Genomic DNA, 26,993 nt, shown 5'->3' with positions numbered 1-26,993 from the left:
TTGATAATTACTTGTGCTAGGTTCAGCTTTAACAGAATCAGTATCTACATATTCAATGCTGGTGCTAATTACTTGGTCATATTTGCGGGTTAGTACAGTCACTTCCAGAGACTTTTCTTGACTAGCCACAAAACTCAATAAACGGTCAAAAGTGGGAACTTGATCATTTCTAAGGATTTTTAAGCATTTTTAAGGATTCTTCAAATTTGGTGCAGACAGAAAGCGGTAATTTGCGAATACACATCATGGTAATCAAAAAATCAGCTTGGTTCAGGTTCATGTTAAATGGCGATCGTTTGGCTGAGCTGAGCTCGATAGAAAATTTTTTCAAAGTTTCAGCCAGAGTAGTAGAAGGAACAAAGGTATCGAATTTATTATATAAACTATATGCTTGATACCGGATATTGTTGTATTGTTTGTGCAAGCTGTCATTGGCAGCTTTGTAGCATTCAGTGGTGTTGGCGTAATTTTGAACCAAGGTCAAAGCATCACCACTTAAATATAAAGTTAGAAGATGGTATTTGGCCTCACTGGAATAGTCTTTACTGGTGTGAACAGCAGCATCGAAAACATTTTTGAAAGCATTCCATTCATGAGGTTCGCCTGAAAATGTAGGTATCTGCAACTGAGGTTTCACAAAATTATTAATTGACAGTTCATTAGTGGTAACAGCAGGTTTAGGAACGGTATCAACAAGCTTGATACTATCAATTCTGGTTTGGAATTGGATTTGCAGTTCAGCAAACTCCAAGATTACTTCCTCAGATAGTGACTCTTCATCCATTTCCTCATATTCACTCATTAATTTATCAAATTTTCTATCCAGACCAAAATAAAATTCACTACAAGTCATAGGTACTTGTTCATTGTACTTATCAGCTAGAGAACCTTGGTGAGACCTTCTTAGCTTATTCAATAATGGAAAATTCGACACCATGGTTGTTATGAATAATCATACAGAAATAGAAAAATAGGCTACCAGATTGAAATTTACAATCGAAAAAGTTCAGATTAGCGGTCAGAAAAGTTTAAGTTAATGGCTGAAAAAGTTCATATTTAACAAGAAATAGTTCAAGATCAATGTTCAAAATCAATAGTTCGTAGTTCAATTTTTACAATTAATAAAAGATAGGCGGTAATTCACTACGTTTAGCGGTAAGAAAACACACAGTAAGCGGTAAAAGTTTGTAGCTGACTGTTAGGCACTGAAGTTCAAAACCAAAACAAAACTTTCCAGGTTATATCAAACCGGGTGTAAAAGTTTGATAGTTAACAGTTTGATAGTCGATATCATAAGTCACTAATCGATGTTTTCAGATTTCGATACAAGATGGTGGTCGAACGCGTCCAAATCGAAAATTTACGATTTTCCAAGAAAACTCACAAAGAAAATCTCAGAATAAATTGAAATGAGCGTTTTCACTGTCCGTAGGTCGCTTTTCCTCCAATATTCGGCAGTGGAGTGACCAGGTTTCGTGTTAGAGCCAATGTGGTGGGCTTCTAAACACGTGACTTAGTAGCTCAGAAAATAAAATTGTTACCTTTGAAAGCGCCTCGTTTGGGTATGGCGGGTTCACAGTGGACTGTAAGAGTGTTCTCCTCGTTCTGGTAGGCGGTAGCACGGAATAAGCATACACAGAATTATGACGGCTAGATTATCAAGATTCTCGATAGAGCGCGCTTGTGTTCAGAATTTGATCACATAATATTATGATACAGGCGCAGACAGTTGACACACTCCCACCACCTTAGCACTAACACATACTCAGGCGTGTTAGTGGTCTTTCGCGTACAATCATCGCATGCTTGGATGCTTGCCAAGACGTGCACTGTTGCCAAGCTGCCCTGTTGCCAAGTCACAAGTGGAATGTTTTTAATTTTCCAACTCGATTCTGTCCACTGGTGCGGTGTTCAATCACTATATTAGCGCGCATTTGTAGTTCAGCAGCAACAGCAGGCCTCTCCTCCCGGCATCCTTCAGTCTCCCTTCTCGGCTTTAGGGGTTGAATTTTCCGGCGCTCTCTAAAAGTTGTTGAGTAGTTATTTTCAAATACTGAATAATTTATAAATAAAAATATTTATTATAAATATTTTAAAAGTACTGTAGTTATTTTTAATGAGAATTTTGTTATGAAAATACTTAAATTCTGAATAAGATTATGAAAATTTTCAAATTTAAATCAAATAAATCCTATTTTAAATTCAATTGAAAGTTATTTCAGTTATTATAGCTTAGTCATTGAATTTCAAAGATTTATTAACTTTAATTATGTAGGCTTCCCAGAATTTGAACACACTTTGAATAATTATTATAGTAGCTAGTTTAATTAAAATAAAATAGAAAATCATGTCGGGAAATAGATGCGCATTTAGGAAATGTTACAACAGTCATGCAAAAGTTGAAGGATTGAAAATGTTGTCCTTTCCCCGGGATACTGACAAAGCAAAGATCTGGGTGAACAACTCAGGTGAGTTTCATTTTTATTCAGTATTTATTAATCAATTCAATTTAGAATAAAGCCTAGATATTGAACAATATCCATGAATAGTACTTCATTTTTCAAAGTTGAAAGAAAATTTTCAATTTTCGGATAAGGAGATAACATACATTTGACAAGTTTTCAATTTTTTCAGACGTTTTCCTTATAGATTTTTTAAGTAATAAAAGCATCGTTAGCACAAGCATGTTGAAATGCGGTATTGTACTTGAAAGATTTACTTATCCCTGTTGCATGAAATAAGATAAAATGACAGTTGAATGCTATATACTGGAGCCATCTAGAGAAGCAGGAGACGTCATATGACGTGTTTAATATTAATCGGCACCTAATCACGGTCAAATTGCATAATGTGTTTGTGCAACCTGGCCCTAGAATAGTAATATTTCTTAAACATTGAGAAACTCAATTTATTGTAATAATTGATAAAACTTTCAATTCAGAAAAGAAAATAGAAGTCGATCATGTATTTAGATAAAAGTAATAGCATCTGTTGACATTGGTTTGGTCTATGCGTTCTTGAAATTCTTGGGTTCTCTCTAAATCAATAAAATTCTTGTGTGGGGGTCCCAAAAAAGCTAGTGATGTAGTATGACTGACGAAAATTTGTATAGATGGGGGGGAGTGTGTGTAGAAGCTAATTTTTTTCTGAATTAATTGTTGTTGGGGGGTAAGGGGTCAACCGAGTAAAGCAAGTTTGATAATGATATTGATGTATTGTGAAAATCATTACTTCAATACTTCAGTATCTTATCATTTAGAACACTTTATAAAACTTTAATAGCCTACACTTGATAATACTCGATAATACTTTAATATACTTAGCAATACACAAAATTATGGTGGAGAGGCTACTGATCCATGACAGATGGCAATCATAAGTGTGGTGATTTAAATTTCGACAATGTATAGGATGTATTGGGCCATCTATACATGACTCAAGATAATACACTATAGCTCTCTGGAATCGACATCCACGAGAATGACATTCACAATTATTTAAAACTACCATAAACTAGAACTTCGCTTTGCTCTTTGAATAGGAAATAGAATTAGTGTTAAGAAGCCAATCTAATAAATGAATTCTATATAATAAGAAGCCAATTAATTGTGATAGTGTGAAATTGAGTGGGTATTATTGCAGTTGTTTTTTGTGTATCAGGTCTAAACCTGAGTGTCTTTCTAAGCAAGAGTGTCTTTTGAACCTCATGTCTAAGAAGTAAGATAAGAAAGAAGTAAGGATAAGAAGTAAGAACTTTAGTTAGTTCTTAGTTCTTGAAGACCTAAACTTTATTTTAGTTCTTTGTAATTAATATTCCACGTTGTGCCATGAAGATTAACTAAGTCATGGTATGAAGAAATTCTCGGCGACATAATTTGATATCCGGTGTGAGGTGAAGAGGTTTATAGAACACCTCCACCGGTTACAGATTGATATCTGGTGTGAGGTAAATTGGTTTATAAATACCTCCACCGGTTCATTACAAAAGACCATTCTAGTATTCAATGTATTGATATCACTGCGACTTTGATGTTGCCTCTTCTTACAAATAAATACTACCCTCTCAATGGAACAGTTGAAGAAAATGTTTGCAAATTGGCTAGGGAAACAATAGTCCCATCTGTCTACTCTCAGAATCCGAAGAAACTATACTATAGTGTGAGGGTCAGCTATTGTTGTAGATATTCTTATTGTTATGAATATTCGACACTTTCCTTCGAAACCTTCCAGATTGTAGACTGGACAGACAATAAGCCCTTGTGAGAAAAGCTCATGTTCCTTCCAAAAAGAGTTTCAGCTAGAAAAGGTTTTGTTATGGAATACGTTTGAACCTCCGATAACATCACCCTATATTTTTGGCGACCCATTCCCTCTTAGCAGGTCACTTTCGACTCATTTATGTAATTCGAACAAGAATGCAGCTTTCAAAGCCAAACAGCAATACACACATGGATACAAGGAACTTCTTTCCTTTTCAAAGAAGTTGAGTGAATATTTCAAGATGATAATACAATATTGTCCATATATGATTTGCTAATAATAAGGATGGAGAAGAGAATTACAATCATATTACTTCCTCTTATAATAATATTCATTCGCAAAGTTGAAATAGATCTTTCCTGTTAAATCTATGTTAAAAATGTTAATTATCTCGATTTCCGAGTTTCAAAAATGGCCATGAATAACTTTTTGTGGAATCTATCGATTGGAACTCAACAGTTATGTAATCAGGGTGATTCCCCCTGCCTAGAACTGGGGTTCTCACCTCTCAAATATTCAAATTCAGTATTCTTTTGGTGAAAACGTGAATTATCTCGATTGACGAGTTTAATCAAGCCATAAATACTTCCGTATTCAATTTTTTCCATTAGAACTTACTGGTTCTGAATCTACGATGACCTCCTCTTCATGGAACTTTCATAATCGATGATCTATAAGCATATTTTTGTGCTCATCTGACCAAAATACACTTATCTTGTGAAGCTTGGAAGAGCATTATTTTTTTGAATTCTGTTATTCTGAATATTTTCATGGAACTAATGTCATAACTCATCAGGAACTGTAGAACTATTGATTCTACATCCAGAACAGTCAATTTTCGATGTACTTCTGGAAAATGCTCTTCCAACTTCAAACTGGCCTTGATGATTAATAGTAAAATCAAGCCCTGGCTTATCTTCGACCTCTATTATTCGTAGTTTTGCATGCATAAACTCTCAATAATTCGTATATTCTATATTTAATTCATACATCAAGAATCAAGGGAGAGAAAGATAATGATTACAGTGTGGGCTAATGGCTAACTAATTGAGTTGATTGAATATTTTTTTAATCAGCTTATAATTCTGAAATTTTTCATCTGCCATTTTAAAAATATGTCATTAGATATCTCATCTCCCAATTAACGGAGTAGCTTGAAACTTGGAACTTAAGTTCCTTACACTATAATGATCCGACACGAACAATTTCGATCAAATGCAATACAAGATGGCGGCTAAAATGGCGAAAATGTTGTCAAAAACAGGGTTTTTCGCGATTTTCTCAAAAACGGCTCAAACGATTTCGATCAAATTAATACCTAATATATTCATTGATAAGCTCTATCAACTGCCATAAGTCCCATATCTGTAAAAATTTCAGGAGCTCCGCCCCATCTATGCAAAGTTCGATTTCAGATTCCCAATTATCAGGCTTCAGATACATTCTAAACAAAACATTTCTAGCGGAAAGATTGAGCATGAAGAACTGCACAATTAATGTTCAGTAACATTTTCACCTAAAATTGAAAATAAGCTCGGTATTCGAGAATATGTTATTATTCAATTGCAAACTGTTGATTCTTTAAAAACATTCACTATAAAGAAATAGCAGACTTCGTGTGTCTCCAGCGTTATTGTCCTGTCACCAGCTGGCTCAGATCTTGGAATAGTAGACTTGAGATGCGCGTAAACACTAGCGTCAGTTGATCAATTTTCATAACGGCAAGGAAAGTTGTGTGAGTGCGCCACACCAGATTTTTTAAAACTTTTAATAGCTTGGCTGGTGTCTTTCCAAGAATTAGTTTTTTCTTGATGCAACACTGACATGAGTATAAATATGTTTATAAAGAAGCAGATACATAATAATATATAGATTCAGCATTATATACATATACATTTTTTCTCTTTTCGATAATTAGAATCGTGAATAACACATGTGAGAGATATAAAGTTGAGTAGTAATGGTTTTTAAAACATTCATATAAAAATAATAATGATAGCCTACATTTTTTGAATATTCCAGATGAATTGTATTGGTTGTATATTTTTGTTCACATTGGTTTGCAGACGTCACGGAGTGCAAGAGATTTTTAATAAATTCTGGACTCAAAAATCAATGGATTTTATTTTGTATAATTTAAAATCAAGTTATAACCATTCATGTAATTTTTTTAGTAATGATGATTATTTTATTTTTTATGTAGGCTTCCCAGAATTTGAACACACTTTGAATAATTATTATAGTAGCTAGTTTAATTAAAATAAAATAGAAAATCATGTCGGGAAATAGATGCGCATTTAGGAAATGTTACAACAGTCGTGCAAAAGTTGAAGGATTGAAAATGTTGTCCTTTCCCCGGGATACTGACAAAGCAAAGATCTGGGTGAACAACTCAGGTGAGTTTCATTTTTATTCAGTATTTATTAATCAATTCAATGTAGAATAAAGCCTAGATATTGAACAATATCCATGAATAGTACTTCATTTTTCAAAGTTGAAAGAAAATTTTCAATTTTCGGATAAGGAGATAACATACATTTGACAAGTTTCTAATTTTTTCAGACGTTTTCCTTATAGATTTTTTAAGTAATAAAAGCATCGTTAGCACAAGCATGTTGAAATGCGGTATTGTACTTGAAAGATTTACTTATCCCTGTTGCATGAAATAAGATAAAATGACAGTTGAATGCTATATACTGGAGCCATCTAGAGAAGCAGGAGACGTCATATGACGTGTTTAATATTAATCGGCACCTAATCACGGTCAAATTGCATAATGTGTTTGTGCAACCTGGCCCTAGAATAGTAATATTTCTTAAACATCGAGAAACTCAATTTATTGTAATAATTGATAAAACTTTCAATTCAGAAAAGAAAATAGAAGTCGATCATGTATTTAGATAAAAGTAATAGCATCTGTTGACATTGGCTTGAAGTAGCTAATCAAAGTTCTAAGTGATTTCTCATTAAATAAAATACAATTTTTATCCCAAATATTTTTTCAATTTCTCAGGGAATCCAGAACTGATAGAATTATCACCAAAATCACTTGGTAAAAAGGAGATATGCGAGCAGCATTTCCAACAGCAGGATATTTTACCCAGTGGACGTCTCATGAGAGGTATGTAAAACAATAATACTCTAAGCAAAAATAATTTACTTAAAAATATTATGTAATATATTATGAATGTTGTCTAATCCAACATTCAGCTAAATATGAATGTTTCAAGGGACTGCAGTAAAAAATGTAGTCTACTTTAACAGGGAGTGTACTATAACGGGGAACGGGGTATATTATATCGCGGTTCACTGTATGTATTTCTCTTCTTCTCATTTTTCTTCTTCTTCTTCTTCTCATTTTTCTTCTTCTTCTTCTTCTTCTTCTTCTTCTCATTTTTCTTCTTCTTCTCATTCTTTTCCTTCTTCCTCTTCTTCTTCTTCTTCTTCTTCTTCTTCTTCTTCTTCTTCTTCTTCTGCTGCTTCTCTTTCTTCTGCTTCTCCTTCTTCTTCTCTTTATACTTCTATTTCTTTTTTTACATTTTCCTTCTTCTCCATCTTCTTTTTCTTCTTTGTCTGCTTCCTCTTCTGCTTTTTCTTCTTCTTCTTTTTCGTCCTCTTTTTCTTACTTTTTTCGCTTTCTTCTTCTATTTCTGGGATGTAGGTAGTGGAAAAGAGTAGGAGAGAGTTAGGGGAGAAAGCTTGAAACTATCACTCGCCAAATACGTTTCTCTATCACAGCTTCTCCAAACTCAGGGGTGGGAAGAGAGAGAAAGCGAGTGTCTGAGAGAGTGCGAGTTAGGTTTTGTTTGGATGTGAAGTAGTATTGTGTCATGTCGTTTCCTTGTTTTGTCTGCTGAGTCAATGGCAATATAATACAGTATACAGTTATACATATTAGTATATGTTTCAATGGAGTAAAGTGTTATACAGTTTAAGTTTATATACATACTATAATTATATGGAATTACTATCTTCAGCTGAATTGGTAAGGGAGAAAGAAAACATGAATACAAGACATTCACACGCATACGATGATCATTTCTGAGATATCCTAATGATAATAGTGAAAATTGTGAGAACTGAGGGAATGTTTTAGTTTGCAAATTTCACCATTTTCTCTCTCACTCAAAATATTTTTTATCGACTAGTTGATAAGAATCTTGCTAAAAAATGTTATCTACTATGTGATAAAAAACAAATAATAAGCTTCATCCAACAAAATAATTTCAATAGATATAACAACAAAATGGTAGTATAATATTCATTCATACATTCATATTAGGTTTTTTCTTCATGACAAAGAACTGTCTCTAGGCGAATAAAATATATTTGAGATGGAATTCATTATTACTAATAATTAATCTTGTAACAGATATACCGAAGCAACTTGAATCACAGCTACTCAAAGTACTATATAGAAGGAGGCAGTAAAGGAAAATTAGCAACCATGCGGTCATTTTTATCAACGATTATCAACGCTTTTTCAGATACAAACAAACGTTCTTTATTCTTAAAATAAATTTTGTTTATTTTTTTAAGGACATAAACTCTCAATTGCAAAAAAGATAGAAGATGACTGATTGAGGTACAAGATACAAAACTAAGCTCCTTTTATAGGATGCATTAACAGAGACTTACTTTTTTGAAATTCGTTTAAAACAAAAGTATCCTAAAAGTAACATATTAAGAATACTTTGCCGAATCTTGTTTTACACAGTCTTGAAAATGGCCTCAGTTGATATAACTACTCCATTCATAAATTATTAATATACACACATTCACGGCTTGATTAAACAATCGCCGATCGGGAAGGAAGTCGGGGAAAATCCAATAATAATAATATTATTGACAGGATAAAGATTTTTAGTTGAATTGCAACAATTAATTAATGGTTAATGGAGTAATTAATTTACTCCCTGGTTGTATGACTATAATGATAATTGTCATGTGCTTACAATTATTGCTGAAAGTAATTGAATAATTCAGTAAAGAATAACTCCCTCATCTTGACTGACAGTATTCTACTCGCTCTTTCGATCTTATACACTCTCTCAATGTTTGAATGAAATTACCGTAATATCACAATTACGACAATGTTGTTAATTTTTCAGGTGCCTTTCCGCAAGTCTATTGTGGCTGTGACAGTGATCCGGGCCCATCCACAACCATTCACTCATCTAGTCCAGCTTCTCCTCGTTTCAACATAACATTGGCGTCACCAAAGAAATATCCAGCAAAAAATCTGAGCTTCTACCATCTCCATCGGTGAGCACTTCTTCCGCAAATTTTTCTATTCAGATGTCTCCTTCAGTACACAACTGGATAGAGAGTGCTTCCCCAACACAAGGGACGGATGTCAGAAGATCACTTTTTACCACCCCAACCAAATTTCAGAAGGAGTCTTACATGAAAGTTATTGAGAGACAACAAAATGAAATCTCAAGTTTGAAAAGACAATTGCTTAGACAGAAATTGTCAAAAATAAAACTTTTCAAAAATTTAAATCAAAGGAATTTTCAATTCTTTTTGGAATGCAAAATCATAAAGAGAGGCAACCATGGAAGAAGAGAAGAGAAGAGATTGGCCATTAGCATATTTTTGCGTTCACCATCTACTTATAGATACTTCCGCAAAATAATGATTCTCCAAAAAGAATTGAAAAAAATGATTCTTCATCAAAAGATGCTCAGATTTGAATAAAATCTGGTTATTAACTTAAAAATTATTCTTAATAAGATAATAGAAATTAAAACTACAAAATATTTACATTGCAAGCACATCCCCTTTTTTCATGTCTGTATTGACCAGACCAATATGGAAAAGTGGAGTTTCATCTTGATGAGATTTTATCAGCTGCTCCATAGGCCTACTGTACATAAAAAAATTGCATTAAACACATTCCAAAAGCTCCAAGCTCTAGAAAAATTTACAATTTGATACTTTTTGATATGTGTTTCTAAATCTACATTACGATATAACAGAAAAATTGATATCTATGCAAAAGTAAGAAATGATCAATTTATTTGTGGACAATTATATTTCATGACTAGATCCATGGATTATTGAAAATTGTTGATGAAAAAAATTAATTGATATCTCTTTTCATTTAAAATTTAAAATCTATTTTTTATATAAGATAATATTCAAGATAAGATAACAATAATTATTATAAATTTATTTGAACAGTTAGTAGCAATAAAACAACAATTTATTACTATTGTATAATTATTCAATCACTTGAAAAGCCTATCAAATGAATGTTTATGAATATCTTCAATATCACTATACATGATAATCAGACACATGATGAAAATTTGAAATTTTAAAAGTATAAGACTCAGTTTGAATAAAAAATATTTGACCTGGAAATTGAGTATGTAATTGAATAAAACTGTATTATTCCGAATAAAACTTGTATTATTATTTTCGTGCTACATCTTATTATTTGTGCTTCACCTTTAATATTCTTTAGTTTCTAATGCTTTAGATCATGACCATACACAAGTTACACTATAGATGGCCATGTTTGGATCGAGGTCTATGAATACAGGTCATGACACTTGTGTTCCTTATGGAGCGGCCATCTTATGGGGTATTTATGGCGGTCTTAATGATAACAGCTGTTAAATTTGAAAATTGGTGAACTTGAACCCCATAAAATGGCGATTTTGCAATGCATCACAGGATTGTGTCATGACCTGTATTTATAGACTTTGGTTTGGATAAGTTGAAGCTAGCACTCTAGCTGCTTCCATCAGTAAGCTTCCATCACGAGTTTCTCATGATAGATATTTAAAAATTGTGGCTCCGAGTCGTCGAGGAATGTAGATTATGGAATTATCTCTAAAACTTAGCCTTCCTGTCGCGACATAGAGTGCAATAAGTTGGAAAACAGCAAGCAATGAAATTATAACAAACTACCGATTTTGCAGTTACTATTTGGTCCAAAGGCTCTAGAAGCCACGCGACGATTGGTCAAATTGATTCCCTTCGCCCAATAGGAGACCTGTTTCTAAATACAGTAGTGGGGATTCCCCAGTCGAGAGACCAGATTACGTTTTGGAGGACTTTGCTAGGAGCACTACGAGAGTAAAGATGTAGTCATTATGTTTCGCCCTTTTTGGGCAAGTTTATAAGTTTATATAATTAGTTAATGTAGGAGCTAGTTTTATTTTTATTAAAGTTTAAATTTTCTAGTAGTGCCATGTCCTGAAAGGTTTAATTGTGTTTCTTCTTCATGTACGAATAATTGTTTCTTCAAATAACCGCTAAGCGGTTCATGTGTGTCCCCAAACCAACTTCTTGTACTACCACCCCTTTGGTTCCGCAACTTTATGTAACACCGCTTCAAGACACCCATTCAGACGACAGGTCTAGGGATGTAAGAGGACGTCGCCGTCAAGCCAAATTCAACCGGTAAAAGTTCACCGCCAAAAACAAGGTACTGTAACCCCGACGATAAAGCAACGTACAGACCAACGAAAGTGCAGTGTAGTGAAACAAAGGTTCATTCGAGAATGTCAATCAAAAGTGGGGATTCAAAATTATTATGAAATGGGTTATATGGGTTACTATCGACGAAATTTGGGTTCAACGGGCTTTTCTTTCTTGAGTAATTTCATGTTGAAGTTAATTATTTGTTATTTTATGACTGATCTTGTTTGGTTTTGTGACATATTGCTATCTAAACGGGGATAGTAATGCGCCCCCGAATCAGATGAAGAATGTCAACAAAGTAACATGATATTGTTGTTTCTGTTGTTCGATTTTAGTTGCCAATGTTTATTGAAGTTGTTTGTATTTTTTTTTTAATTATTTCAAAGTGTAGTGTTAGTTTATAGTAGAAACCTAGTAAATCAGGCATGGCAAGATTAATTGAAGTTTTCTTGACTCTAGCCCGTTCACCTGCATGAATTAGGTATAGACTCAGGTATTTTCTAGATGTGTCGGCCTATTTCTAAATTCTAAATTTTATTCAAAATTAGCTTCTTTATCATCTTTTAAAAGGTCAGGCACAATATATATATATATATATAATATATATATATATAATATATATATATTATATATATATATATATATATATATATAATATATATATATATAATATATATATATATAATATATATATATATATATATATATAATAAAGAAATTTACTGGAAATTATAGAAATTAATATATTTATAATTATTGATTTGTCAATTTATCATTCTCTGATTTATGAAATAATATATAAAGTGAGATTACCTAAATCGATAAGCAACAGCAAGTCGATACCAAAGCTGCATGCAAATAAATGCATATTATCAATGAATTGAAAAGCACATGGTAAAGTCTCGTGCTATTGAGCTGAAGAATAGTGTACTGATCTGTGATATTTTATCTTGATATATTTATTCTTGTTTTTATTGTATATTTTGTTGCTCTATATATTTTCTATATTGATCTGACTTTAAAATTATTCATTCAATATATGTATCTAATTTTTTATGGTGTACCATTCATTTTATTCCCCAATACCATAGAGTACAAATCTCATATATATATTTGTTAATTATCAGTATTAAATTATTGCAAGAGCTCCTGAATGAGCATATTAAGATTTTAGGGAAATTGTATCCCAGAAAACCACGACCAGATTTTATAGAATTTAATTCTCATGCTGTACCAATTGCAGCCAAGCAGAGGCAAAGCGTTATTCATTAAAAAATAATGTCATACATGTTATGAATTTTCCCATGATAATCTATTAATAAGTATGTTGTCTTTGAGCTATCAAAATATATACTGGTAGTAAATGTGTAGTATGTGTAGTCAAGCCCTAACTGCAGTATTGTATTATTTAGAGCTTATATTTTCAGAGCTATAGAAATTTTCCGTGTTGTGAAGGTAATGTGGTAGACAACCATATTGGATAAAATGACTTGGAATTTTCAAAAAAATCAATTTGAGACAATTTATGTCTCAGATAACACAAATTGAGACAATTTGTGTTTTCAGCTTCAATTTTTACACCTTTAAATCTCCATTAAACTATTGATAATGGTGTAACAACAGAGACTAGTATCTCAAATTGTTTCAATAGATTAGTGGCTTGAATGTCTTGGTGGTTGATTAAATCAGATTTTCATTTTTTGATGTGTTCCATGAAATTTCATACTGTTCTTGTAGGTGTTTCTTAAATATTTACGTAGAAACACAGTGTCTATATCTAGACTACAACAAAGTTATTATATAGTGTTCAGTCATGGAAGAACCACAAGCTGAACTCTTTCCACTGTCATTTTTGTTTAGATTGGGTTTCGAATTTCCTCACTCTATACAGAATTTTGCCCGGCGCCAATCAATTACTATGAATTGATAAAATGCACTGTACTTCACTCACTGTGTGGATACTTATATTTCACTCACTGAACTAATAATAGTATAGAAGAAAAAGATAAAGATAGATTGATCAGGGTCGTGTGTAAGGGAATGTATAAAGTGAAAGGCAAAACAAAGGTTAATTATGAATTTATTAATAAACTTTAAATTGAAATGAATTTATAAAATTGATTTAAGTATAGTAATGATTCAAAATATACAAGATGATTGAGTTTTTGAAAGTACTTCAGTTCAAGTTTAATTTTATACAGTGAAATTTAACAAACAGTTCCTATTTATCAGATTAGTTGAAGAGTAAAATATAAAATCATAATATTGTATACCACTAGTTAAAAATACGATTACAGTCAAGAATAAAAGAATTGATAAATTTCAAAGAATGATTGTGATTAGGGGAGCCTAGCTTTGAAAAACTATTATTTGTGCTTACAAGAGAATTTCAAGTATAAGCTTCAATAAATTAATTAAGACTGTGTCTATAGATATGAATTTAAAAAGAAGTAATAACTAAGTTTGCTCTTTACTATGATGCTATAAAATTCAATAAACTTATTTGGGCTTTTTAGGGTGAGGTGGTGTGAATTTGAAATAAGGAGAATTGAAAATTCTAAATATAAACTTTACCTGGTTCAGTCAATTCCCTATAGGATAATTGAAGTCTGAAACCAAAGAATCACTCCTACACTGAACACTGTCCAAAATCCAAGAGACTAGAGAGACTAAACTCGCAAGACATGGTCTGCCTGCTTATATACTGGAACCACAATTTTCCACTCCTCATCACCTTTGCCCTCTAGCTCCGCCTACACACAAACTCTCCAGCCTAATATTCAGCTTACAAACTGAATTCAAATATCAATTTAAATTTACTATAATGTTTATTATGATATATTATTTTAAACTATGGCTCCCCTTCATTATTAAAACAAATGATATCATATATTTTACCAATATTTAAAATCTGAAGTTTGGATACTGACAATTGAATACATACTCATCGAATTTGATTAATACAGTGATCAATCTCATAAATCTAATATGGAAAATACTTCAATAATAAATACATGAAATGAAGAACGAAATACAATTTCATACAGTACATCATTACAATTGAATTGAATAAATCAAATTAATAAGATACTTATTAATTAAGCAGGTTTCTCATACTCATTGTATAGCTATACTAATTGTCAACATGTTTCAATCAAACATACCTAATTCTATTTACAAATTTACCTTTAGCATAAGAATTTGGATTCAACTAACTTAATAATTATTAAATTATAATTCATTGCACAACATATATTTTTTTAATAATTTATACATAGCCTAACCTACTTCATGACCTAATTCATAAAGACATCTACTCATATCATGCTTACTCAAATAATTGCTTCAATAATAATATAATTACTTCATATGCTAACTACGTGGTAAAATTGTAGCATATGCTAACCACATGGTTACATTGTAAACTAAATAATATCTATATTTCATATTGAATGAAAAAGACTAAGAAATTGTCAAAAAACCACTGATTTATATCCATATTTCACTTCTCTCCTAACTATATATCTATATTGCTATATGCAATCTACATTTACCTGCCATCAACTTATGCTATAGCTATATACAAGGGTTAACACAAAACATAGTGGGCCGTGTGGTTTCTATTGTAAACGTGTCTGTGAATAACGTTAAGAATACTGTTAGCAAGTTTCTATGAAAGAATTGATTCTGTTTCAAACTATTTTGAAAAGAATACAACTGTCATCTGCCTAGGTAGGCTATTCAACTGTATTCTCAATAGTTTCGAGAAACGGTTCTTTTTATTATTCTAGCTCTTCGAGCATCCATATTCTTACAATACAATATGTTCAGAGCACGTGTTACAACAAATAACAGATATCTACAATTCTTCAATTTTAGGAGAGCACGTGGTCACCATTTGTTGCTCAAAGCCTCTTTATGCTGAGATTTAAAATTGAAAAACGATGTTGCAGGATTTCAAAAAAGAAATTGAAAAGTATTTTAATGGAAAATTGGACAGTGACAAAAATATGTTGGAAATTTTAAAGACTACTACTGAATTCTTGGCCAGCAGGTTACATCATTCTCTGACGAAATGTGATAATGAAGATTACATGTCAATTATGATAACTAGTAGTACCGAAATGCTGAGAAATGTTTGTGCTACTTATCAAAAAGGTACATCCATAGATTTACTTTTCAATCTTTATTAGGTACTGTATTTGCTAATCTATTCTTGGTAGTTCTCCGTTGAGGGGAATCTTCATGAATACTGATTAATAGAATATTTCACCAATATTTAATATATTTTCTGATACAATACATCATTATTACCAGCGATAATATTATTTTACGTTCTTCATTTGGAAATATGTATCTGTTGGATCTATATTATAATGCTTATATTATGAACATTGAAAATGACTTTTATTATAAATTATTATTATTATTATATATTGGTTTGTCAAGACAAGGTATTAACTGGTTAATAGATTATTTGAATAGCCGAAAGGTTACTGTTAAAGTAGGAAAATCCTACAGTCGCCATGAATTTGTCACCTCTGGTGTGCCACAAGGCTCCAATCTTGGACCATTGCTTTATTTGGTGTCAGTAATCACAATGGTTGGTGTTTCAAAGGAAACTAAAATATATTCCAGTATGCTGATGACACAGTTATAGTAGCCAGCCACACAAGTTTTGATGAAGCAAGAATATTGCTACAAAGAGACTTTGATAGAATGCAAAGATGGATCCATGATAATGGCTTGACTTTGAATTAAAAAAAAAACACTTGTATGCATATGAGACCGCCACGTGAAACCTCAAAGTCCACTAATATTACTATGCATTACTTAAATTGTCTACATGGAAATAACTTTGGATCTCCTCGTACTTGTGATGAAAAGGTCAAACAAGTTACAATTCAAAAGTATCTTGGTATTTTCAGTGATGATTGTTTAAAGTGGGGTCCTCACATTGATAGTGTATGCCAGCGTCTCCGCTCATGTCTATTTGGTTTATATAACTTACAGCGATTTGTCTCAAAGAAGACATTGATAGTTGTTTATAAAGCCCTAGGTAGATCCGTAGTTATAGATACAGTGTCAATGTTTGGGGTAATGCAAGTTGCTATGAAATTGATAGAGTTAAGAGATTACAAAATTCCTTGCTGAAAATAGTTCATTCAAAACAAGAGAGTTACCCTAAGCCAAATTTGTTTAAAAAATATAGCATTCTTCCTGTAAACGATCTTTTCAGATATGATATCTTATTAAATAATTATTTTTCTAATAACTATAAAACGTCAAGTAGAATTTTGCATGAGCGGAAACAAGGTGCTGCATATAAGAGGTTTATTGTGCCCGAATACAATAATAATCATGGTGAATGTGAACTTAGTTATCTTGTACAAACTATTTTCAATAAGTTGCCAGATGATTTAATTGGTCAGGATAGAATTTCAATTGTTAAAAATAAGATGAAACACTTTCTGTTAAATAATTTGAGTAAATTTGAATAATCTTCATGAATTCTTTCTTTTTTCCATCTTTTTTTTCTTGTGTATTATTATATTTGTGATAAGCAACAACTGAAATCCCATTGTTTTATTATTCTATTGCTACACAATACAATTAAATGAATTATTATCAATGTATCAATTAATTTTTTTTCTACTTAAGATTGACAACTATTTTTCATTTGATATGATTGAAATTGAAAATTATTATTTTGAAATCACTGATTGATTATATACCAATGTACTATTTACATTGTACTAGTTTTTTTTAATATAATGTAAAACTTGACTCCTCCAGTCAAACTTTTATGTTTCTTGAATAGTTCCAAATTTCTTAAATAACTCAATATTATTCGTTAAAAGTGGTAATTGAGTGAAATATTTCTAATTAATTCATGAATTCAAGACATCTAAATTCGAAAATTTATAGTTTTAATGTTTATTTTGAACCAAAATTCTATAAAAATTATACACGTGAAATTCTAACCTTATCTTGAGCTTTGTCACCTATAAATTTGGAAGAAAAATGACACAAGGACTACCTTATTATTTCATCTTTCAATGTTATTACATTAGTGTTATTTGCATTGTGAATAAATAAATAAATAAACCTTCTTTAGAAGGTTTTGGAGAATTTATATTTCATCTGGTTTATAATTTTTGAAATTTTCCACTGAAAAGGAATTTTCTTATCTTTTGTCATTCTTGCTTTTTTTATTATTCTTCATTTGTTTTGTTTGTAAGATTTCTTTTTATAAGTGTATCTTCCATTTTTGTTTGTTATATTTTCTATAATAAACTCCCTTCTTCTAGGGGTACCAGGACGAAGGAAAAAGGAAAGGAAAGGATTATTATTATAATTGTTATTATTATTATAACAAATAGTGAGTATTTTTACATGCACAATAAATAATAAGCAAATGTTCAAATCAATTCTAATCTATTTTTCAGAATATAACCAAGAGGTGTCTTCTGACGTTAATGCTCATTTGAGTTATGATAATGAATTGTCCGGATTCATTAATAAATTGATTTCATATGATGTGAGTAAGAAGTTCAAATTTATTTATCTATATCATAAAAGGAAATTCTATTTTTAATACACATTGATAATTGATGTGAGATAAGTTTATTGAGTATTGATTTGAGAATCGAGCCTTGTCGATTCACTCTTTAAAAATAAATCTTTACTGGCATAATGCTAGGGATAAGAAAGCCTACTTTGCAGAATGCAAGGAGAATTAATTTGCAGGAGAATGCTCTCCTGATATCCTTTCAGGGGAGATGATGCTGAACTTTCCACAAAGATGATATTAAAGTTGGACATTATCTGTAGTATAGGAATTTTATGGTTATGATATCAAAGTTAGAAATCCACTGAACTTTAGCAATGTTGGTGTCACAGTTTGATAATTACCCCACTTTATCGGACCACGAATGCAAGGTCCTTATTTTAGACGATTGTTAATGGTTTAAAAACTGATAGTTATGTTAATCAACCACGACCGTCCTACCAACTGCGCCAGATAAGTTCTAAGCCTTGCAGATTCATGTTTTAAGAAGAGATCGACATTGGCTCACGATTATAAACTTTAAATAATAATTCAGTATACATGTTGTAACGTTTTGAAATTCGGATGGATGAATAAAAATTCCTACTTGAAGAAATTTATAGGTCTAAGTGGAATAATAGGCTAATATCGCCAAAGATGATAATGTTTAAAGATTACATAATATCAGGCATCCTGGCTAAATTTATAACGGCCGAATAGAAATGAAAATAATTTTGCTACCCATATAATATTATACAAAATATTGAAAATTTGAGGTTAGGCTTAAAATATCTATTGATCGGCGACCTAATGATCGACTGAGTCGCATAACATAGAATCTAGCCAAACACCTTGGCAGAAACTTATTGTAACGAAATAGTATGCAACTTGAGGAACCAGAAAATCCATGTGGCTAATTGTTGTAATATGAGAATCAACCTATAATCTTTAAAAAATTACTTTGCATGTAAAAAACGTATTAAAAAACCCAGACAAAAATAATTTAATGTATTAAGGAAGTAGGAGGTTCCTAGGCGCATGTATACTATAATAATTCGCATGCACCAATCATATGGTAGCAATTGATAGGCGGTAATAGTGAGCCGATTCAAATATATTTGTATATATTTCTATAAATGTTAAGAATTTATGAATTATTGTTGTACAGTTTATGTTTTGGATATGGCCCGAAGGCAGATGAACTATCAAAGATGCAGCATAAGTAATAATTTAATAGATCAGCACGAACTATTTGAGCCATGAATGGCGGAGGAACAGATTATTTAAATTTTATGTAAATTTGGAAATCGGAAATGAAAAATTGTGAATTAGAAAAGAGAACTTCCCCACTTGCCTGCCAACCACCATGAGATGTCACCAAAAATATTATAGAGCACAATATCTTACTATACCTATTAATAACTTAAAGTTGAATCGAATTACTAAATTTTCTCATAAGACTTTGTGATGCTATTGTAAAGCAAAAGTCATTAAAATATTTTTAATCCCTTGGAAGAGACGACTTCAGCCACCACCATGAGATGTCACCAAAAATTATAGAGCGCAATATCTTACTGTACCTTTTGATAACTTAAAGTTGAATCGAATTACTAAATTTTCTCATAAGACTTTGTGATGCTATTGTAAAGCAAAAGTCATTTTAATATTTTTAATCTCTTGGAAGAGACGACTTCGGCCACAAATAATCCAGGACCACCAGGAGTTTGGATCGCCATCAGCAGCTCATAGAAAATCCAGCACGTGGGTGAATAATATTTGAAATAGTGATAGGGCGCCCTCAGTGCTTCGAAATGAAATAAGAAATCAAAGCTAGCTCGTCGAAAGGGTTTTATAAATTAAGAAGTTGGTAAAAATACTTGCGCAAGTTTAAAGATTGTATAAGAGGTATTTTATTGGATAGTAACGAGTCAATTCATATATCAAAAGATACACCAATTAAAAGAATACTAAGTTCTAGGCTGATAATACAAATGTTCATATGATCATAATTTTTATAATATAATTTGCGATAATATAATATAGCTCTGATTCACTAGATGAATTGATCTATCTATTTCCATCAGGTGCCGAATCTCGCACCCTGAGATAAATATATTTATTATAAAGAAATCTATTGGAAACCATAGGAATTAATATATATTTGGATTATTGATTTGTCAATTCATCATGCTCTGATTTGAGAAGTTTATATTTGGAATAGAATTATCCAAGTCGACAAGCATCAGCAAGTTGATGTCGAAGCTACATGCAGATGAGTGCATATGATCATGAAGTGAAAGCACATGGTAGAGTTTCGTGCTATAGAGCTCAAAAAATAGTATTAACCTGTGATATTTTATTGATTTCGTTTCTTGTTTTAATATATATTTGTTTTGTCGCTCTATATATTTTTGCTTTGGTTTATTTTTGAGATATTTGTTAATATATGTATCAAATTTTTTTATGGTGTACTATTCTTTTTATTCCTCAATACTATAGGATATAAGTTTTATATATTATATATATATTTTTTTTATAAATTATCAGTATTATTGTGAAAGCTCATGTCTGGGCATATGAAAATTTTAGTGAGATTATATCCTAGTAAAACCACGACCAGATTTTATAATTATTAAAATAACTCTCATGCTCTACCGATTGACGCCAAGCAAGAGGCTAAGCGTACTCCACCAAAAGTAACGTGACAATGTGAATTAATAATTCAAATATAATTTGTGGAGTACCTTTCGCTACGATGGTCTGAGCGGGACTGAAAAAAATTCATCACCGTTTGTGGGAACTGAGAGCTGAGACGTCCATTCGGGTTCCCGGAGTACTGCCTACATGTTATGACTGTTGCAGGTTCTCACAATATAATTTGTATGAACACTATTTTCCATGTTAGTATTGTAAAACAAAACGTGGAGCTAGGAATCATGGATATTAAATAAGGCTTTATAAAGCTATTTGCTTATAGAGCTGTAATCAATTCACAATATCATTGACTTGCCTAATCCTAGCTTTTCAGTTTCAAGTGTTATATTCTGCATACTAGAATATTGATTCATGCAGTCTATGGAATAAGGACTCACAACCAGAAGACATTTGGAAAAAGTAATTGATAGACATATTCTCATGGATCTGGAAAGAGACTACAGCTATTTAATTACTCTATCAACAGAAATTTCTCAGATTTTCACATTGGCGGACTATACAATTTATACTAATTTTATGATTTAACTAATATTATAGATAGTCTACCGTTACTTGATGATTCAACCAGTGTTGAATATACCAATTTAACACTACTTTAAACTACAAAAACTAATTTAACTTATCTTGATTTAATCGAAACTGTGTATTTGGACTCCAAGTTATGATTATTGTATTCTTTAAAAATAAAATGCATATTTTTCATTCTTTGATATTCTTATATTTATGCTTTTTCACATAGATTGATGAGCAACGATCGGATCATGCCAAAGTAGATGATGAATTAACGAAAAAACTTGTGAGTGCAATGCCAACTAAAACAAGTAAGAAATCATTATTATTTTCCCAAAAAATTCTGTTTCACTTCATTTATTATAGACCAGTTAATTCTCTCCATGATATTTCCAAGTACTTGATTATGTAGGGTACCTGATAATTCATTTGTTGTATATTTACACCATCACAAAATCAAATAAATGATTGAGATATGATGAATGATAAGGCGAGCGAAGCGAGCATGCCTGCTAGTCTAAAGAGTAAATCCAGAACTGCTGCTTCTTTCTCTTATTTCCATAGTTCATTTCAAGTTCCATAGCCATAGACTACAGACCTTGGTTTTTTATGATTCCGAGTGTAATATGGGGAATATTGAGAGGTTTGTATTGTAGTTTTTTTTGTGCCCTTCTTTCAGGTTGTTGAACTGATCAGAATTGGACTAAATTTATCCTATATGAACTCTAGTGAACCTTGTTTTTTACATTTAAAGAATGTATTCATATACCAAGTAAGCACCTAAATTTTGCATCGCCATAAAAGATTTGCTAACTTGCTTCTTATTCATCCAAATTATTGCAGTCTTCCAGCATTTCCATAGTACTGGCTTGAATTTCGTAATGAAATTAATGCAAACGTATTTAGAAATGTATTTGAGCCGTGTGACCCCACGACGTTTTAACCTGAAATTATTAGGCCGGGCGCTCCACGTGTTTTCTTGCAAATCGGAAAATTTTTAGTGGAAGAGCGGCAGTTCTAATCGAGTCATCACCACGAGAAGAACTTATGTAGTCGCAGAACAAATCTCGGTCTCTAATTTAGGCTTCGGCCTAATTGGATGAAAAATCTCATTATTTTATTTTGTATAAATTAAAAGCATGTAGTCTGAAATATAGTACCATAGTTGAAATGTAAGCGTGAGTGATTGTGAGTGCTGATTCATTTGTTTAATTTTCAATTCAATGGTGAGTGCCAAAATTATTTTATTAATCTCAAATAGATTGACCAGATAAATTGACCGAGGCCCTAAATTTATTGTAGAGTGAGTTAGCGAATTCTTGACTAAATATCAATTATGAATAATTGCAATAAAGTAGTAATTTGAGGAATATTATTTGAAATTAATTTTTTTAATGTTGTAATATTGAAACAAGTTATTGAATAAATAACTGGATTGATTACAGTGAATATTATAATTCGATGTAACAGAATTTCAAAGATGACAGATAATTGTATAATTCAACTAATAAATTAATATCAGTAGCATTTGTACAAAATCTTTTATTTTACGTTCCTGGCTCGTGATGAGTTACTTGTTTCTATAACAGGTGTTGTTAAACAAAAGTGAAGATCTTGGCATTTGCATGAACGAATCCATCCAAAGCTCCCAACCGTGGATTCAAATAGTTTAAACAGGTTAATAGTTGAGTAGAGATTTTAAAAGCAATTATTATATACTTTTTCTTTGTTATGAAATAGGGTGCTAACAAAGTCCCTGGCCTTCCACCCTATTACAATGGTGTCAGGTGTGGGGTTTGTCTGAAAAAATGACAAACATCCAAATGCCATAGAAATCAGTAGTTCTCAGGATTGATAAGAAGTATCGAGAAAATAGCCTGTTTCAAAATGAAGAATTTCTCAGCAACACGAGCAGGAACATAAAATATAAAATTTAATTGTAATAACATGACCGTGTGATAATTAATGTGGAACCTGAAATATTTTTGAGATGAAGAGTTTTAGTTTATGTTAAGAAAAGAGTTTTGGAATCAGGAACTTAAATTAAAATTATTCTGTATTTGGACTTTTCATGAACATGGAAATCATTATTCCGTTCTTGAGAATATTGCTGAGTGAAACTCGATTAAAGATCTAGAACAATGGAATTGAAATTTGTAATATGAGTTCTCCGTTGACTGCAAAAGCTGGCAACATCGCACCAGACTGATAGAAAATGTAGAATGTACTGTTTAGAAGACAGAAATAATTTTTGTTGGATTGGAAACTTGGTAATGTGATATTTTTTCGAATTTGATTGATTATATTTTGTTATTGAAAATGTTGTATGGAAATTTTTAAAAAATTATGTTTTGTGAGAGAGAGTCCAAGGAGGTATGGAGTTGATTTCAGATATAGTTGTATTTAGAGTAAAACCTTTTATTTTGCGAGAGATTGAGAATTGATATATGGAAGAGCAATGATGAAAGAATGGTTTCATTTCCGCCCGTTTGAACTGGATACTCACTATATGGCTGGATCGAGTAGTTTGTATTTTGAGCATTTCGGTTTATTCTGGGCAGAAATCGGTAAATAAGGTGAAATGCAGTTAGATGATTTTTTTATTGCTCAGTGGGACTGAGAGCGAGACTTGGAATCGGGAATTCCGATTCCGAGGTCAGATTGGATTCAGGAAATTCAATGAGAGTGAGAGAGAGTGATAACACAGTGAGGTGAACTGGTGTTATGATCAAGTATCCACTTTTAGAAGTTCTTGATTGTAGGCATTTTCGACTATGCTGGCTCTTATGAGGGCGATAGGGGAATTGGCCATCAATAAGAAGTATATAAGAGTGTAGAATAATTTAATTTTATTCTACGAATGAGTTATTATTCTAGCGGCCAAGGCTGGGAATAGTTAACTGACCTGATAAAGAGTGAGAGAGATTGTTGATTTGATGGGAGAGAGAATCCGTATATTGTGCATAAGAGATATAAAAGATCAACAAGTGTGAGTGAGAATGAGAGAGAAAGTAACGGTTGGAAAGAGAAGAAAATACTCCTTGGACTGTGCGAGGAGAACAATGAAAACTAGAGTAAAACAGTAAATAGTGATTATTATAATATTTTGTCAAGACTAGAGAGAAACGAAAGTAGAGATGAAACAAAAGAAGAATAAGAAGAAAGTGAAGAGGAATATAGAATAAATAGTTGTATAGACAAACAGAAAATTAGTTGAAAGCGTAGTAGTCAATCGAATGAATATAAAAATGAAATGTTACTTTGAAAATGCAAGCTGGCAGGCCATTGTTTTGATCTACAGAGATAGAATAATTGCTATTTATTTTGATACGAATTAAAACTAGATAACAATTTGAAATTGAATTTGATAATGAATTGGAAAATTATTTAAAGTTTTAGGAAATAGATATGCGTTGTGATATTGTTGTTTTGTGTGGAGAAGTGAATAATTCGAGATTAATTAATGTTTTTGAAGGGCCCGGTCATTTCTATTTTCAGCTAGTGTTTGTATTTCTTTCTGGGACAGGCACATCCCAATTAAATTCAATGTTGAGAAGGAATTATTGTGATCGTTGTGAGAGATGACGTAATTTGCGCTGTTGTACTGGTGGAGTCCACTGTTCCTGAGTCATTAGTGGCGGAGATCTTCATTGGTTGCGCTGAATCAAGCGATGATTCCCGTCATCAGCTGACTGACCTACAACTGACAGATCTAGCTGCCGTTCCAGCTGATGTTAAGTGGACAGATAAGTGGATCTGTTCCAGTGGACAGAAAAGAGTGTCAAGTGTCCAGTTTTTAGTGTGAAAGAAAATAATTGAGTGTGAATGAAAATTAATCTTTTAGTGAATTCGTCTTTTTTAGGGAAGGGGGTAATGTAATATGGGGAATATTGAGAGGTTTGTATTGTAGTTTTTTGTGCCCTTCTTTCAGGTTGTTGAACTGATCAAAATTGGACTAAATATATCCTATATGAACTCTAGTGAACCTTGTTTTTTACATTTAAAGAATGTATTCATATACCAAGTAAGCACCTAAATTTTGCATCGCCATAAAATATTTGCTAACTTGCTTCTTATTCATCCAAATTATTACAGTCTTCTAGCATTTCCATAGTACTGGCTTGAATTTCGTAATGAAATTAATGCAAACGTATTTAGAAATGTATTTGAACCGTGTGACCCCACGACGTTTTAACCTGAAATAATTAGGCCGGGCACTCCACATGTTTTCTTGCAAATCGGAAAATTTCTAGTGGAAGAGCGGCAGTTCTAATCGAGTCGTCACCGCGAGAAGAACTGATGTAGTCGCAGAACAAGTCTCGGTCTCTAATTTAGGCTTCGGCCTAATTGGATGAAAAATCTCATTATTTTATTTTGTATAAATTAAAAGCATGTAGTCTGAAATATAGTACCGTAGTTGAAATGTAAGCATGAGTGATTGTGAGTGCCGATTTATTTGTTAAATTTTCAATTCAATGGTGAGTGCCGAAATTATTTTATTAAGCTCAAATAGATTGACCAGATAAATTGACCGAGGCCCTAAATTTATTGAAGAGTGAGTTAGCAAATTCTTGACTAAATATCAATTATGAATAATTGCAATAAAGTAGTAATTTGAGAAATATTATTTGAAAATAAATTTTTTAATGTTGTAATATTGAAACAAGTAATTGAATGAATAACCAGATTGATTACAGTGAATATTATAATTTGATGTAACAGAATTTCAAAGGTGACCGATAATTGTATAATTCAACTAATTAATTAATCTCAGTAGCATTTCTACTAATCTATTTTCAGAATGTAAGTATGTATTTAAAGTTTCATGTTGTTTAGAAGAGTATACCATGGCGGTGACGTCCCGCACTCTGGATACACTTGGAGTACCTATTTCTAGTACTCTCGAAACAATTGATTCTTCAGTCTGGAACATGGGCCAACGGGGTTAAATTAAACCGATTCCGAAAGGCGTGCTGTTCTGAAACCAATGAACAACCAATCGAAAAGTAGGCCTCAACAGCGGACGCACGCTCCTCGCTGTCCAATGCATGATGGCGACTGAACTGAGCACGAACAAAACTATAAAACCACCCCTCTCGAAAGGGTGAGCACTTTTCCATATCAGGAAAGTTTACTCTATGTCTGGATTTGATGTCATCGTTCAACAAATACTAATCTATCGAGATGTATATTGATTATATTGATGTCAATAATAGAGAGTAAACAATTGATTCCTAATTATCAGTTTGGTTTCAGAAAAAAGCACTCCACAATTGACCAGGTACATAGAATAGTTAATGTGATAGAGAAGAGTTTGGAAGAAAAAAAGATTTGTTGAGCAGCTTTTCTTGACGTAGGGCAAGTCTTCGACAAAGTATGGCATGATGGACTTCTTACAAGTTGAAGAAAATGCTTCCCAAGCAATTCACAGAAATATTGCAATCATATCTGGGTGGAAGGTACTTCAGAGTCAAGTATGGAGATTCATATTCTGATCTGAGAGAGATAAAAGCAGGAGTTC

The 26,993-nt window shown here is 32.0% G+C and overlaps 3 protein-coding genes across 4 annotated transcripts in view; 2 read left to right on the top strand and 1 right to left on the bottom strand.

Annotated features, from left to right (window-relative positions):
- Nucleotides 1-26,993, top strand: part of LOC111048640 (annexin A1) — a 61,898-nt gene that overhangs the window by 6,825 nt on the left and 28,080 nt on the right. For both annotated transcript variants that reach the window (XM_039440247.1, XM_039440246.1), the window contains exons 3-5: nt 15,651-15,855; nt 18,147-18,238; nt 21,702-21,783. In XM_039440247.1, the coding sequence (XP_039296181.1) occupies nt 15,651-15,855; nt 18,147-18,238; nt 21,702-21,783 (379 nt within the window). The remainder of the gene's footprint in view (nt 1-15,650; nt 15,856-18,146; nt 18,239-21,701; nt 21,784-26,993) is intronic.
- On the bottom strand, nt 68-10,646 carry LOC120354069. The gene is made up of 2 exons (XM_039440248.1): nt 10,028-10,646; nt 68-2,022 (listed from the first exon to the last, which is right to left on the bottom strand). Exon 2 carries the CDS (start codon nt 935-937, stop codon nt 170-172), a length of 768 nt encoding a protein of 255 aa, XP_039296182.1. The 5' UTR covers nt 938-2,022; nt 10,028-10,646; the 3' UTR covers nt 68-169.
- LOC120354070 lies at nt 6,508-9,899 on the top strand. Its single transcript, XM_039440249.1, has 3 exons — nt 6,508-6,656; nt 7,274-7,381; nt 9,372-9,899. Exons 1-3 carry the CDS (start codon nt 6,536-6,538, stop codon nt 9,527-9,529), a joined length of 387 nt encoding a protein of 128 aa, XP_039296183.1. The 5' UTR covers nt 6,508-6,535; the 3' UTR covers nt 9,530-9,899.

This window comes from Nilaparvata lugens, chromosome 13, assembly GCF_014356525.2.
Source record: "Nilaparvata lugens isolate BPH chromosome 13, ASM1435652v1, whole genome shotgun sequence".
Taxonomy (NCBI): domain Eukaryota; kingdom Metazoa; phylum Arthropoda; class Insecta; order Hemiptera; family Delphacidae; genus Nilaparvata; species Nilaparvata lugens.
The sequence above is the reverse complement of the archived record's forward strand: the minus strand, read 5'-3'. Positions and strand labels throughout refer to the sequence as shown.

Excerpts from the sequence above, each read along its gene's own strand:
- LOC120354069 (XM_039440248.1), bottom strand. The coding sequence starts at position 937 with ATGGTGTCGAATTTTCCATTATTGAATAAGCTAAGAAGGTCTCACCAA.
- LOC120354070 (XM_039440249.1), top strand. The coding sequence starts at position 6,536 with ATGTCGGGAAATAGATGCGCATTTAGGAAATGTTACAACAGTCGTGCA. Across the intron at positions 6,657-7,273 it reads GATCTGGGTGAACAACTCAG|GGAATCCAGAACTGATAGAA; the intron begins GTGAGTTTCATT and ends TCAATTTCTCAG. Across the intron at positions 7,382-9,371 it reads CAGTGGACGTCTCATGAGAG|GTGCCTTTCCGCAAGTCTAT; the intron begins GTATGTAAAACA and ends TTAATTTTTCAG.